The sequence below is a fragment of the Callorhinchus milii genome, unplaced genomic scaffold (assembly GCF_018977255.1).
Source record: "Callorhinchus milii isolate IMCB2004 unplaced genomic scaffold, IMCB_Cmil_1.0 Scaffold18, whole genome shotgun sequence".
Classification (NCBI taxonomy): Eukaryota; Metazoa; Chordata; class Chondrichthyes; order Chimaeriformes; family Callorhinchidae; genus Callorhinchus; species Callorhinchus milii.
In genome coordinates, this window is record NW_024704759.1 from 7,736,719 (window position 1) to 7,751,653 (window position 14,935).

Consider the following 14,935-nt stretch of genomic DNA (forward strand, 5'->3'; position numbering starts at 1 on the left):
CACTACATCCTTAAATATTTGCCACTGTTGGTCTACATTTTTACCTTTTAATCTTATTCTCCGGTCTATTTTACCTAATTCTTTCCTCATACCTACAAAATTAGCCCTATTTAAATTCAGAATACTTGCCTCGGATTTAACTATAACCCTCTCTAACTTAATGCAGAATTCAATCATATTGTGATCACTTTGCCCAAGAGGATTCTTAATGCCTACACTGCCAACTAGCCCTGTTTCGTTACACAAAACAAGGTCTAGGATGGCCTGTCCCCTAGTTGGTTCCTTGGCATGCTGCTCTAGAAAGTTATCTCTCATGCACTCAATGAACTCTTCTTCTGACCTATTTTTGCCGATTTCCTACTCTTGTACTCTAACCCTTTTGCAACGAATGCCAACATGGCATTAGCCTTTCTAGTTGCTTGATGTAACTGCAGACTAACTTTTTGTGACTGGTGTACAAGGATGCCCAAATCCCTCTGAACACTAACACTACCTAGTCTCTCCCCCTCTAGAAAATAATCTGCTTTTCCATTTTTACTACCTAGGTGAATAATTTCACCATTCCTCACATTATATTCCATCTGCCACCTTCTTGCTCACTCACCTAGCCTATCTATTTCCCTTTGTATTCTTTGTGTATCATCTTCACAGCTTACTCTAGCACCTATCTTCATATTGTCTGCGAATTTAGATATGTTAAGTTCTATTTCCTCATCTAAATCATTGATATAGACTGTAAATAATTGAGGCCCAAGCAATGATCCTTGTGGTACTCCACTAGTCACGTCCTGCCAATCTGAGAAGGACCCGTTTATCCCCACTCTCTGTTTTCTTCCTTTTAGCCACTCTCCAATCCATGCTAATATATTACCTTTAATTCCCTGGACTCTAATCTTATGCAACAGCCTTTTATGTGGCACCTTATCGAATGCCTTCTGGAAATCCAAATACACCACATCTACTGGTTCCCCCCTATCTAACCTGCTAGTAACATCCTCAAAAAGCTCTAAAAGATTTGTTAAACATGATTTCGCTTTCGTAAAGCAATGTTGACTCTGCCTAATCAGGTTATGATTTTCTGAGTTCCCCACAATTCCCTCTAATTAAGGATTCTAGAATTTTCCCTACCACTGATGTCAGACTAACTGGTCTATAGTTCTCCATTTTTCTCTCCCACCCTTCTTAAATAGTAGCATGACATTTGCGACCTTCCAATCAACGGGAACCATTCCAGAATCCAGGGAATTTTGGAAGATCAAAAACAAAGCATCCACTATCTCTGCAGCCACCGCTTTTAAAACCCTAGGATGCAGGCCATCAGGTCCAGGGGATTTATCGGTTTTTAATCCTATCAATTTCTCTAGTACTATTGCTTTACTGATGTTCATTTCTTTAAGTTCCTCACTAACATTAGCCTCCAGGTTCCCCTCTATCTTTGGGAGGTTTTCAGTGTCCTCTAAAGTGAAGACAGAAGCAAAATATTTGTTTAATGACTCTGCCATTTCTTTATTTCCCATTATAATTTCTCCTGTCTTTGCCTGCAATGGACACACATTCACTTTTGATAGTCTCTTCCTCTTTATGTACTTGTAAAGCTCTTACAATCTGTCTTTATGTTTCTAACTAGTTCACCCTCATATTCCATTTTCCCTCTTGATTAGTTTCTTGGTTTTCCTTTGCTGTTCTCTAAAGCCCTCCCAATCCTTGGGTTTACTGCTCTTTTTGGCAGTATTATAGGCCTCTCCTTTTAGTTTTATGCTTTCCCTATCTTCTCTAATTGGCCAAGGTTGAACTACTTTTCCTGCGGTATTTTTTATTTTTCAAGGGAATATGTGATCGCTGGGAATTATGCATTATATCTTGAAACGTTTGCTATTGCTGGTCTATTGTTATATTTTTAAATCTAATTTCCCAGCCTATTTTAGCCAAATCTTCTCTCATACCTGCAAAGTTGGCTTTATTTAAATTTAAGACCCTTGCTTTGGATTCAACTATATCACTCTCTAACTTAATGTTAAATTCCATCATATTATGGTCACTCTGCCCTAGAGGAGCCTTAACGTCCAAATTGTTGATTAGCCCTATCTGGTTACTTGGATGAGATGTTAAACCAAGGTCCTTCTGACTGTTTAGATGGAAATTAAAGATCTCATGGAACTTTATGAAAAGAAGAAGACGTTTCTCCCAGAATTCTTGTCTAAATAAAATGCACTTCCCTTGCCTCCATTTTGCTTTGTGGCAACCTATGAATCTTTTCGTTCAATACTCTCCTGTCTGACTATCTTCTTTTTATTGCCCGGGTACAATTGGCAATTGCGAGAGTTTTACTGAACTTTGAATGATTTTGCTATTATGATCTCCACTATGATTATTCAATGCTAAAGCGCTTGAGTAATTGCTATCATCTGCTGACATTATATCATGTGTGTGTTATTATTGGACCCATTATTGAAGAATGAATAAATAAATCTTTAGAACTGCTAGTGCTTCGCAAGTTCTGTCCCATCCATGGAGTATGTGTTTCCAAACCTTGCTTGTTCAATGCTAATGTGTGAATAATTACAGCTGCTTGCTCATATTATTTCAGTTGTATGTTTTGTTTGGACTCATTGTTGAAGAAGAAATCAATGAATAGAACTAGTAGTTCTTAAGACTCACCCATATCTATCAATATAGTCCATTAATGTTTGTCATTTCCTATGTAACTGCTGAGAAGGACAAATGCCAGTGACATGCTTACTCCTGCCAGGCAGGCTGGTCAGTCATCAACAGTGTCCTCAACTACTAGAGTCCATCAAACATTCAGCCATTATCCACAATGAAGAAAATATACACACCTGAATGATTGTAGCAGCCAGAGTGAGAAAAAATGGATATCCATCATAATTAGCTTTCAAATTCCTTTCTCCAAATTATAAACTACAAATTCCGTCTGAGTCCAGATTTCCTCTTTCCATTTGAATGTTCAGAATTTGGTTAATTCTTAAAATTTATATTGATTCTTTCACACATAATACTCTTAAAAGATGCTATTAAATAGAGCTCGGGAACAAACACAAAAACACAAACACAACTTTGGGACAATTGTTTTTTGGGTAATTGGGAGATCATATCAAGCTCTGGAGAGTTGGGAAATTTAACTTGAGAATTCTCTCCCCCACCTTCAATCTAATATCCACCATTTTACTTCCCTGACTGTGTCAATGGACATCCAACTCTTTGTATGTCACTGTTTGCCCTCCACCCTCCCTGATCCCAACCCACCCCCCCACCACCCGACTCGGGTCCTAATCTCTGACCTGTAAACTGCTTTACAAATGTAATTTTGTATTGTATTGTTATGCTTTACTTTGCATTCTCTACTGGTGCATTTTTTTAATGGCAGTTTTTGAACTGATTTCTCCAAACACAATTGGGCAATTCAGGGAGCAGAGCATTTTGGGAACAGCTGATAGAATATGGGTTAAGATATGCCTTCCTCGCAATAGTTCTCTGATTAGGTTTTCTTTTCTAATTGGCAAACTGCGTTGAGGCTAATTCCTCAATTCTAATTCACAATGGGATTTACAGTTCAATTTAAACAGTATTTTATCAGCAGAGAAAGGCTGGAATTTTGATTAAACTTTGCGTGGATTTTTTCTTTATTTATTTTAATGCAGGTGTGAATTTTGTTCTGGAAAGGATGAGTTTATTAAGCTCATCAAATTGATGGAGGATCGTGCAGTGCAAAAAGTACAACTTGAGTGATTCAGGGAGTTGTCTCTGTGGCTACTCTCTGAGAAGATGGGTTCCACACATTCATTGCTGATTGAGGTCTTTGTCCAGTTTCTCTTTGTAGGAGTAGAATCAAAAGTTCCAAGTATGGCACATCACAGTTCTGCTAGTCTCATATGATTTTAATGATCTATAATCCTTACATTTATTATAGCGCCTTCAAGAGTGGTGACTGTGTATCCCGTGGGCAAATAGTCAGTGTTTGAAGCAAATAATGAGGTAAAATTATATTATTGGAAGATCTCATTGAACAGTAATGAGAATAGTGTTCATTTACATTATGATTTACATTTTAAGAGTTTATTTTGCTGTGGGGATGAAAGAACAACTTGTGCTCTGCAGATTGAGGAAAGCCGGTAATAGGAATATTTAGTCCCCTCATGTTTGGTTGCTCAATTTTGTCTTTGTCTACCTCAAAAAAGCAGTTTCATAGAATAACATACTGTGTTTATATTCCACATGAAACTTCACCCATCCTAATGTCCCAATCCCTAAAACAACTTATTTTGCATATTTTGCACCTACTCATTCACAAGTTTCTGGGCGTGACTTCCTGGATTTAAAGTATAAAGTCTACAAACTGAATTTTGGAGGAGATACAGCCACACACGGTGAGAGTGTGTTTGTGAGAGGGAGAGAGTTATTGAATCCAAGCCGATAACGGAAATCGATCTCAGGGTGAAAATGGCAAATGGTGAGTATAACCTTTTAACTACAGAAACAAAATAGTTAAATGGAAGGCGGTGTATTAATGTTATTTATTGACCTTCATAAGGGAGGGGGGAGAGAATGCATCAGTTCAATCAGTGAAGAGTCACATGAATGAAAGATAGAAGGGAATTTTGTTTAGCGCTTTTTTAAAAAAAAGTTTTGGCTGAATTAAATCAATTTGCAAACAATGAATTCAATATTCTTGCCGTGCAGTTTATGTTTTAAATCTAAATGCATTGCTAAAAAAGAAAGTTATACCGCACCAAAGTTTAATTGCACACAAAGTTGAGAGTATGAACTTAGTTTGAAAAGAAAATTAGCTTTGACATTGGGGAATAGACTATTTACAATGCGTTGAACATGTGTCTTGTTGATAACCGATTTGCTCCTTTTCTAGTTTTGAAATTGTCCAAAACTGATTTTCACTTTGAGCAAAATAATGTTCAGCACAAAACTAATAAGTTTGGCAAGGAGAGACTGATCATCAGACGAGGAAAGGAAATAAGCATTACCTTGCATTTTCATGGTCGGAATTATGACAAGGAAACTGACAAAATCACCTTCATTGTGAAGACAGGTAAGAACGCATCTACAGCGAAATGAAGGAACCGATTGCTTTGGCTAATGTTACTCATATGGTGATGATAAGTTTGTGTGTGTAAGTCGTGTGTTTCTCGTGGAGTAAAAGTCAGGTTTGTCCTGTGAAAGAGAGAGGTGGTAGGTGCAGAGGTAAAGGTGACGGTGAATGATGAGGGGGATTTCTGCCACCTGACTTGAGAGTCTGTGTTTGTTTTTTGAGTGAATGGAGATGACTCTTGTACCAGGGGTTTGGAAACAACCTTAGATTTCAGGGGAACCAGGGAATTGAAGGTTGTGGAGAGATGGTCATTCAGCAGCTTGATGGTTGCTTCAGGATCTCTGCGCGTGGAGGGCTAGAGGGAGAAGAGGTCAAAGGAAGAGAGGGCATTTGTGATGGACTCAGGGGAAATTTTTTCCAGGGGTGGAGAAAAATGGATTAGGGCTTGTAAGAGGGGAGGCGAATGTGGGAGAAGAGGGAGATGAGGAAGTGGTCCGAGATGACCTTGTCTGTGGTATTGATGTTGTTAATTAATAGGGTAATGTCTGTTGTCCTATTTGTCCTGCTTGGGACTTGAAGTAATGAACGTGCTAAAAGTGTGCGTGAACAGTGGAGTCACATTAGTGGAATCAGAATAACAACAACAAGATTCCATTTATAAAGCGCCTTTCACGTCAGGAGGACGTCCCAAGGCGCTGCACAGTTGGGTGATGACCCGAGCAGGGAGGAAATGGTCACGGTGAGGGGAGGGAAGGGAGGGAGCGAGGAGGTGGAAGAGAGTCGAGAGGGGAGCTGAAGGCTCGGTCAAAGAGAAAGGTTTTGAGACCGGCCTTGAAGGAGGAGAGGGAGGAAGCAAGGCGAAGGCACTGGGGGATAGAGTTCCAGAGCCTAGGGGCTGAGAGGCTGAAAGCCCGACCACCGATGGTAGGGCGATTGGGGCGGGGGACGTGGAGCAGACCGGAGCCGGAGGAACGGAGGGTACGGGCAGGTAGGAAGGGGGATAGTAGGTTGGAGAGGTAGGAGGGACCAAGGCCGTGAATGGCCTTGTAGGTGAGGATGAGGATCTTGAAATCAATCCTCTGGGGATGGGGAGCCAGTGGAGGCGAGCGAGGGTGGGAGTGATGTGGTCCCGAAGCCTGGTGCGGGACAGTACACGAGCTGCAGAGTTCTGAATGACCTGCAGCTTGTGGAGGGAGGTGGCGGGAAGGCCGGCGAGGAGAGAGTTCCCATAGTCCAGCCTTGAGGTGACAAAGGCATGAACCAGGGTTTCAGCAGCGTGAGGGGTGAGGTAATGCCGTAGTCTGGCAGGGTGAGGGATGTATGTAATAGTTACAGGGTAAGGACAAAATTCCTATGATATCCATGAACCAGGTGTCAGTCTGGCTCAGTTGGTAGCAATCACCTCTGAATCATAACGTTATAAGTTTAAGCCCTACTGATGTAGTCTAAACTGACTCACCAATACAGTAGTTGGGGTGTGACATGTGCTGTATTATTGGAGGCGCCATCCTGTGAAGTGCTTTGGGACATCCTCCTGATGAGAAAGGTGCAATATCAAATCTAAGGATTATTATTATCATTATTAACTGTGAAACTCAGCCTGAGGTTCGCTTCCCGGTGACTCGAATAAATCAGCATACACAATATGTGAGTTGCACGAGATCTCCAGAATGTCACTGGTTATGTTTATTTCTGCTATATTGCCTTTCAGGTGTGACTGATAAAGGACCAATGATCGAGTTTGAGCTGGCGGACCAGTTAAGGAAGAATGAATGGAGTGCTTCTGTTCACAAGAACAGTGGAAGTGAATTGTCCGTTATAATCTTGCCACCTGCCAACTCCATTATTGGTCACTACAGCCTAAAATGCAAGATCTCGAGTGACGGGAAATCTGCAACTGCTGAGATGGGAAAGTTTGTCCTGCTCTTCAATCCATGGTGTAAAGGTACAGTTCCTACAAGTGAAACTCTTGCTATTAAAAAATATTAATCAAGTATAAGGGTCACAATTCTCTTGGCTGAGCAATGGGAGTTAGGGGCATTTTTTTGTTCTTGTTTCTGGATATCACAGACCTATTCTACCCACAACTCATTTTACTGAACACAACGTACATCAAGTGGTTGGCTGTTAAGTGTTGACAGACATGGTCGTGAAATGGTGCCACTGTGGACATGGCAATATAGCCAGTGTAGCACAGTTGCTGATTAAAGTGCATTATATAAAATAAAATTAGTATTATTATTTATTATGATCTACTGGGCAGAGAGGAGCTGGATATGAGTTTTCTCCTTGAACTACTTTGAGTTGCAAAGTAGGAATGACACTAAAATTTAAACTTCCCGTATTTCTCATATTGCCCTATGCATCTCTCCAACTCAAATGAATGGTCTCCATACAACTCCTTTTCAGATTTCTGGCATCTGCAGTATTTTGCAGTAGTTCTGGGGCAAGTGATGGAAAGTGGGTTTAATAATCAAGGGCAATTTGGATAAAATAGTTAGCAATGACACAAACACTGAATGGGCTGAACGACCTCTGTCAGTGTTGAAAATGTCAGCTTTTTGGATGTAAAGTTCACCATCCATAGTGAACTTTAAATGGTGCTTCGAATATGATTTTTCTTTATAACTGTGCAACAGGAAATTCATCACGGCTTTCAACCAGCACATGATAACGCCATGGCTTACAGAAGATTTGCACAGGGCAAAACCATTAGAAACATGATGAGTCGCATCAATTTTACACAGTACGCGTCTGTGTAATAAAGGCAGCTGAGATTCTAACATCTGCTTTGGGTTTGTTGTTTTCAATACCAGAGTAATGCTGCAGTTACCATTTATCTTGGCACGAATAAAATAGTTTGATTTGTTTCAGATGATGACGTCTTCATGGACAACAAGCTAGACCTGAAAGAGTACGTTCAGAGTGATCAAGGATTGTTATATCAGGGGGCCAAGAAATTCATCAAAACTTCAGCTTGGCATTTTGGGCAGGTACTAGCAAGCTGTCTCAATTTTTTGTTAACATTGTTGAATGCAAAAGTATTTTGCATTCAACAAAATACAAATTGTTTGCAATAACAACTAACACAGATTGCTACATTAGCAGTTGAATTGTCACTGGACTAACCCACAGTGCTAGCCCTTCTCGCTCTTGCTCTCCCACTCTGCTTCTCTCTCTCTACATCTATGTCTCTCTCTTTTCACTGCATAAAAGTAGTAAGTCAAATATAAAGCTTAATTTTGCTGCAGTGATTGTGCGCATGTGTGAAGCTGTGCGAGAGCACACTAGGTTACTAAGAGGCCGGAATAAACCAACCAGTGGGTAATCAGTATTCAGATAAACGTTGTTCTGCTGTGGTATTTTTGATGCCGTAGAGCGTGATGTTGGATCAAGTATGTGTTTTCTGAAATTGACTACAAGAAACCAAGCTGACATTTACAAATTCAGAATGAGCATGTATTGTCACTGTGTTTTTTTCAACTCACTTTCAGTATGACAAAGATATTCTCGATATTTGTCTGGCCATACTGGATCAAAGCAACAATTTCCTGGCAAATCCAGCCAAGGACTATTCGAAAAGGAACAAACCGGTTTATGTCAGCAGGGTTGTGACAGCGATGGTAAGTGCTGAAATCATATTGTTGCTATTGGTGTGAGCAACGTGATAATTTAGGATTGAAATTACGGTTATGTCAAATATTATGGTTTTCCAGGATAAATCCCCTATTTTATTTCCCATTCAATAACTCGTCTTGTCATCCACCCAGGAATACCTCTCCTTCCTCCCTGTCAAAATTTTCAATTCATCACGTTCTGACTTCAAGCCAAGGTCTAAAGACATAAACTTTCAATCTTTAGAACTTTGTTCATTGCAACAACCATAATGAACATCGGCAGAGATCAGGATGTACTTGAGCATTTTATCGTCATTAGTTGCTACATGTATTCAAATGACGTAACTTTGAATGCAAGTGATTTCAGAGCTGCCATTACCTCACAAGGCAGAGGAAGAAGAAATGAAGGTGTGAAGACAGGTGTAAGTATGACTGACCACTCAAAACATTTGAGTGCTCCAGAAGAGAAGAACAAGAGGACACATGTTTAGGATTGTAAAGGGCAATTCCCAATGGAGCCCTGCAACCATATACTTCAGTCTTTGTTTGTTTCTTGTCTGTGTTACTGCCCTGCATTATAATGGTTCTTTCTTTTTTTAATGTATGTGTAGATGAATTCTGAAGACGATAAAGGAATATTGCTCGGCAGATGGTCTTCGACCTACCCCGATGGCGTGAATCCTTTGCTATGGAATGGAAGTACTTCAATCCTTCAGCAGTGGTATAAAAATGGTTTCCAAGCTGTTCGCTATGGCCAGTGTTGGGTATTTTCAGCAGTAGCCTGTACTGGTACGTAGGGAAATAAGGGCACTTTTTGCACATTCAATTATCTTCTGTTTCCATGGTTTAGGTTTTAAAATTGTTGGTCACAGGTGGCCTGAATGAATAACATCAAATTTCACTTGTGTGGAATGCTATCTTGTACTTGTGATTTCTTCCAGTTTTCCGTTGTTTGGGGATTCCTAGTCGCCCCATTACAAACTTCAACTCTGCTCATGACACAAATGCAAATCTGGAAATCGACTGCATTGTGGATATGAAAGGAAAAAAANTTCCTGGTGCATCAAGAGACACGATATGGTAATTTTGCTTTCTTAGTGTATGTAACTTTAATTTAGCAAGGAATTTACTAAGGAATTTGATAAAACGCCTTAACACACATCGTTTAGATGTGGCAAAGCACTTCAAGATTTATCGTAAAGTGTGTTGACTGTGTCTTTGAAGGCAAACCCAACAATGTCGCACTAACAGCCTTGAAGTGGATGACCAATTCTATCTTTTAATTTTCCTGCTTTATTGCATGTAACTTTCCTGCGCGAGTAAAGCACAAGTTACATTTCATTGTTAATAGGCCAACAATCCTGCTCAGAGAGGTTGCTTCAAACACTAATTTTGTACTTCAGCCAAGAAATTAAGAATTGTTCATTCCAACTGTTCTCTTTAATGTGGAAGGAATTTTCACTGCTGGACTGAATGTTGGATGAAACGATGTGATCTGAAACCAGAGTTTGATGGATGGCAAGTACTGGATGCAACTCCACAGGAGAAAAGTGAAGGTAAAGATGGATAGCTTGGGGGTATTTATGGGCACTCTGAATTGTGAGAGCTCTGTAATGTTATGCGCTTGGCGAAATATATTCACCTAGGAAAAATATTGGTGCCTTTGAGAACTGGAGCCAGAGGTTTTCCATAGTTTTTTATTAAGTAGTTGTCATGAATAAAACAATTGTAGATCATCATTTGGTGCATTTGTCACAGCTGATGATTTTGACAAAGAGTATCCACAGTATTGCTTTGCTAACAATGTGAGAATAATGCATAATAAGAAGAAACCTTATATTTAATATAGTGCCTTATCACGTCTTCAAGACGTCTCAAAGCACTTGACTGAATATACTGTAATGTGAATTCACTGTGTATATTGTGGGCGAAACGTGGCAACCAATTGCACACAGCAGTGTCCTATAAACAGTTGTGGATTGAGTGACCCTGGTGCTCGAATCCAGGTCCTCTTGTTTGCCACGTCGCTGCTGGACTCCACATTCATCGAATGATACTTATTTAACAAGCCTTTAACATGAAAAATGTTTTAAAAAATGCTTTAAAACCTTGATATCAAACATACTTTGATGTCCACTTATCGTGGAGTTGGCATTTTGTTAATATTCACTTGGATTTGATTCAGGTATCTATTGCTGCGGCCCAACCTCCATCAAAGCCATCAAAAATGGACACATCAATGAGAAATATGAAACAAAGTTTGTTTTCAGTGAAGTGAATGCAGATTATGTTACATGGTGTTTGCTTGAAAATAAAAGCCTGAAGAAAATCAAAGTTAACACTTATTTAGTTGGCCAGAACATCAGCACAAAAGCTGTGAAGAAAGATGATCGTGTGGACATCACCATGAATTACAAATATCCTGAGGGTAAGGAGGGATGAGAAAGGAGGGTTCTGTATTGGCATAAAACTGTGAATAATAAAATACACATATTTGCGTTGGTTACAGTAAACTTATAACTAGTTACTCAATTGGGAATATTTATTTTACAAAGAATAAAAGACAGATATAATACATTTTCATGTCAAGATGTGCAAAGTGCAAATTGAAGCTTGTGTTGTTCACTTTTAAAACAACTTCTACTGGGCTAACATATTCCTCTGTCCTTTAATCTCAAGGCTCCTCAGAAGAATTGCAAACTTGCAACATTGCAAGAATTGAGAGAATAAACATTGAGCCTATGGACAAAAACATGTATCTGAAAGTGATAACTCCCATAATAATCACGAATGGTTCCGATCTTGACATTGAGATATACCTCTCAAACAAGACCGCAAAGGAAAAACATTGCAACATAATGATTACTGCCCACACCATCTTGTACAATGGTGAAATATTGAAGAAATGTGGCAAGAAAAAGGAATCTAACTTGCCAATTGGTCCAAAGAAAGGTAATGTGCCAATGTAAATAATATGTGTACTTTACGAATGGAAAAGGATGGGGGAATGGATGCTGATTTGACATGAGTACTGTAGTAACTGATTAATTACACTTCAAAAATGTGACATGCAGTGGTAGGTTTGGATGTAATATTCTGGAAGTAAGGAGAGGAAAAGGATATTTGAATTTGACAGAAAGCTACCTCAGATTCCCATAGGAGGCTTCATATGTCTTTGGGAACTCAGCTTCAAGGACATCAGTTGATTATATATATTTTATATAATAATAATAAATTGGTCACTCAATGCAGGGCTTTCACTGTTGTGTTTTGCCCACAAAATACATAGTCAATTCACTTTACAGTTTGTTCTGTTTAGCGCTCTGAAACCCTACGTTGCGTGGAGCCCGCTACTTAATTACAACTTTTTGTTGTGGCTGTTGAATAGCTTTCAAACCTCTCGAAATCGTGATAAGGTGCTACATCAAATGTAAAGATTACTACCAAGGATTATTTTTGTTCCACTCACATCCTCAGTTCGCTGTTTCCCTTTTGCAACTTGCATTTAAATCACAATGTTGACTTAAACTTGCTGAATGTTTGACCAGCTTGCTGTAAAAAGAGAACAAAAACATTCACAAACATGTGCAATTTATAGCATAATAATAATCCTTGCATTTGATATGGCTCCTTATCACATCTCCAAAGCCCTTCTAAGGATTTTACTGTAAGATGCAGTGACTGTAGAATGGCAACCAATTTATACACATCAATGTCCCACAAACAGCCATGATGTGATTGACCAATTTTATCCAGGACGTCAAGAGTTATTCCATACTCTTTTCAAATCTTTAATGTCCCCCTGATCAGGTAGACAAGGCCTCAGTTTAACGACTCTTCCACAGTTTGCCATCTCCAAAAAGCCAGTGTTTCCCCAGCAATGCATTGGAGCATCAACTCAGACTGTGATTACATCTGCCTCTGATTTCACAGAGGAAGCAGATGTTCCAATCATGCCACATAGATAACAAGTCCTCTATGAGTCAAGAGTCCCGTTGACTGAGTGCTGTGTGGTGTGCCAGTGGGATTGTAATGAGAGTATTTGTGTGCAAGGTTAAATGAAACGTTTCAATCAAACTTATCGCTGATTCTTCTAGATATGATTTGTAACCTGGAGGTGCTGTACAATGAATACAGCAAGTCGATTTCTGCACAATTACTTATTATGATATCAGTAGCTGCAGTGGATGAAAATAACGATATGTTTACCACCAGAAAAGTGATTTCGCTCAAGAACCCAAAGATAGGCATTCAGGTAACAATCGCTCTGAAAAATGAGGACTGATAAGACCTCCTCCTTCCTGATCAATCTGCCCTCCACATGCAAAATCATTGATCAATCAGACATCAAATGCTGTATGCAGCTTTGTGACCAATGTGATACATTACACAGCTCCTAAGACTTATTTCCATGCAGTTATCCCCAAACAATCAGAACTTGAGAAATTATGATGATTAAGAATAACAATCTTTGCATTTAATATAATATCTAAAAAGTCAAACAGTGTTTTACTAAAATTCCCTGTAGAGTGTAGTGACTGGATCTTTCTAGACTAACTCGGCAGGCAATTTGCATACAGCAGTGCTACCCAAACAGCCATGATTTGAATGCCGAATTTCATCCAGATGATTGTTGGTCAGATCATGGAAGCAGCTATTGGCTTAGAAAGCACTGATACAATGGATTCTCACGAGAGGTTTGGATGAAGAAGGCCCTTCATGACCTCATACGAGAACCAAAGTTTGGGAGGGAGTTGGTATGAACTATAGATGTGAAAAATTTAGTCACAGAGTGTTAAGAAAAAAAAACCTTTTCGAGTTCCAATCAAACACAGCCACTGATTGCAACCAGAGTGGTGTTTATTAAACTCCAGGATCCGTCCAAGTTCCCGCTGGGCGTGGGCAAGTAAGCACAATCAATCAATTCACTAACAGCACAATACTACCGCGTAATCCCTCCTCGTGGTCGTCTACTTCTGACTTCTAGCTCTCAGTCTTCCATTCACGATAGGTACTGTCCTGGGCGCGGCGATCTTGGTCTGGCACGGTGTCTAAAGCTTGTGTCCATCCAATCATGGTGCGGACATTAGGTCACCTGGCCAAAATCATGCTGGGTTCACGTGAACACCTCATGGGGCGTACATGCCTCAGCACACATACACATTGTCCTTAATTGTCTAAGATAGAGGATTGATCAGTTTAGGGCTGTGTCTAGTGCTCATTATTTTGTGGTGTGGAATCATTAGAGCATTCCTTTTAAGTCACTGGTTATTCCTTATCAGTATCCTGGGATGGTACCAAGGTCCTCTAGTTTAAGCAACTTGCTCATTAAGTGCTATTCTTGAGGGTTGCTTTCTGTCGGTTGGCAGGCCCTGTCAGAATCTAGCGACTTATTGCTCAGTCGAGATCCTGTGTCGACTGGTACCTTGGACCGTTACCTCTGTGGGCTTGTCGTCATTTACTGATAAGAGGTGACCCCCTGCCCCTGTCCGTTATTCTTTCAAAAACAGAGAAAACCAGATGAGTCCTCTCCCATGACTGTCAGTCCAGTTGCCCCCCAACACTTAACTTAAAAGTTAACCCGTTCGCAACATCTATTATGATTCTAACATTATACAAAAAGTGTAAATTCTAGCAAGAGGTGATGATTATGACCATTTATCTTTGTTTTCCCAGATCCTCGGTGAGCCAATACAATTCAAAGAAATTTGTGCTAGGATCAGCTTTACGAACCCTCTGCCGATTACGCTGACTAATTGTACCTTGTACGTGGAGGGAATTGGCGATAAATCTACTCAGGATATGCCAGACATGTAAGTAGAAGCCACAGTTATCGATATCTGAGTGGAATATGTGTCAGTTTGCCCATCTGGTTTCCATGGTGTGTATGGAGGAAGATTTTGATTTTTTTTTAGAATTGTAACCATCCTTGTATTTTTCGTAATGCCTTGTAACGTCTTAAAGTTTTCTGTGAAGTGTAGTGACTGTGCATCTGCAGGCAAATGTGACGGACAATTTGCATTCACTGCAAATACGTCTCAGCTGACACTGCAATACAGTGCTTGGCGTGTTTTGCATTGTTAGAGGGTTGGCCTATGGATGAGATGTTAAATCGAGGATCTGTCTATCTGTTCAGGTGGACGTTAAAGATCCCATGGCACTATTCAAAAACTCAAGGGAGTTTATCCCTGTGTCCTGGCCTACAATCCCGCAAAATAAGACATTGGGACATTGTTGTGCGCGATTGAGCTGCTGT

At 39.9% G+C, this 14,935-nt stretch overlaps 1 protein-coding gene across 1 annotated transcript; it reads left to right on the top strand.

The window, feature by feature from the left end:
* Positions 1-4,458: 4,458 nt before the first annotated feature.
* LOC103172919 (protein-glutamine gamma-glutamyltransferase 2-like) lies at positions 4,459-13,386 on the top strand. Its single transcript, XM_042341942.1, has 12 exons — positions 4,459-4,468; positions 4,883-5,062; positions 6,774-7,007; positions 7,937-8,055; positions 8,557-8,685; positions 9,291-9,468; positions 9,621-9,759; positions 10,132-10,235; positions 10,865-11,107; positions 11,359-11,631; positions 12,777-12,934; positions 13,306-13,386. Exons 1-12 carry the CDS (start codon positions 4,459-4,461, stop codon positions 13,384-13,386), a joined length of 1,848 nt encoding a protein of 615 aa, XP_042197876.1.
* The last annotated feature ends 1,549 nt before the right edge of the window (positions 13,387-14,935 follow it).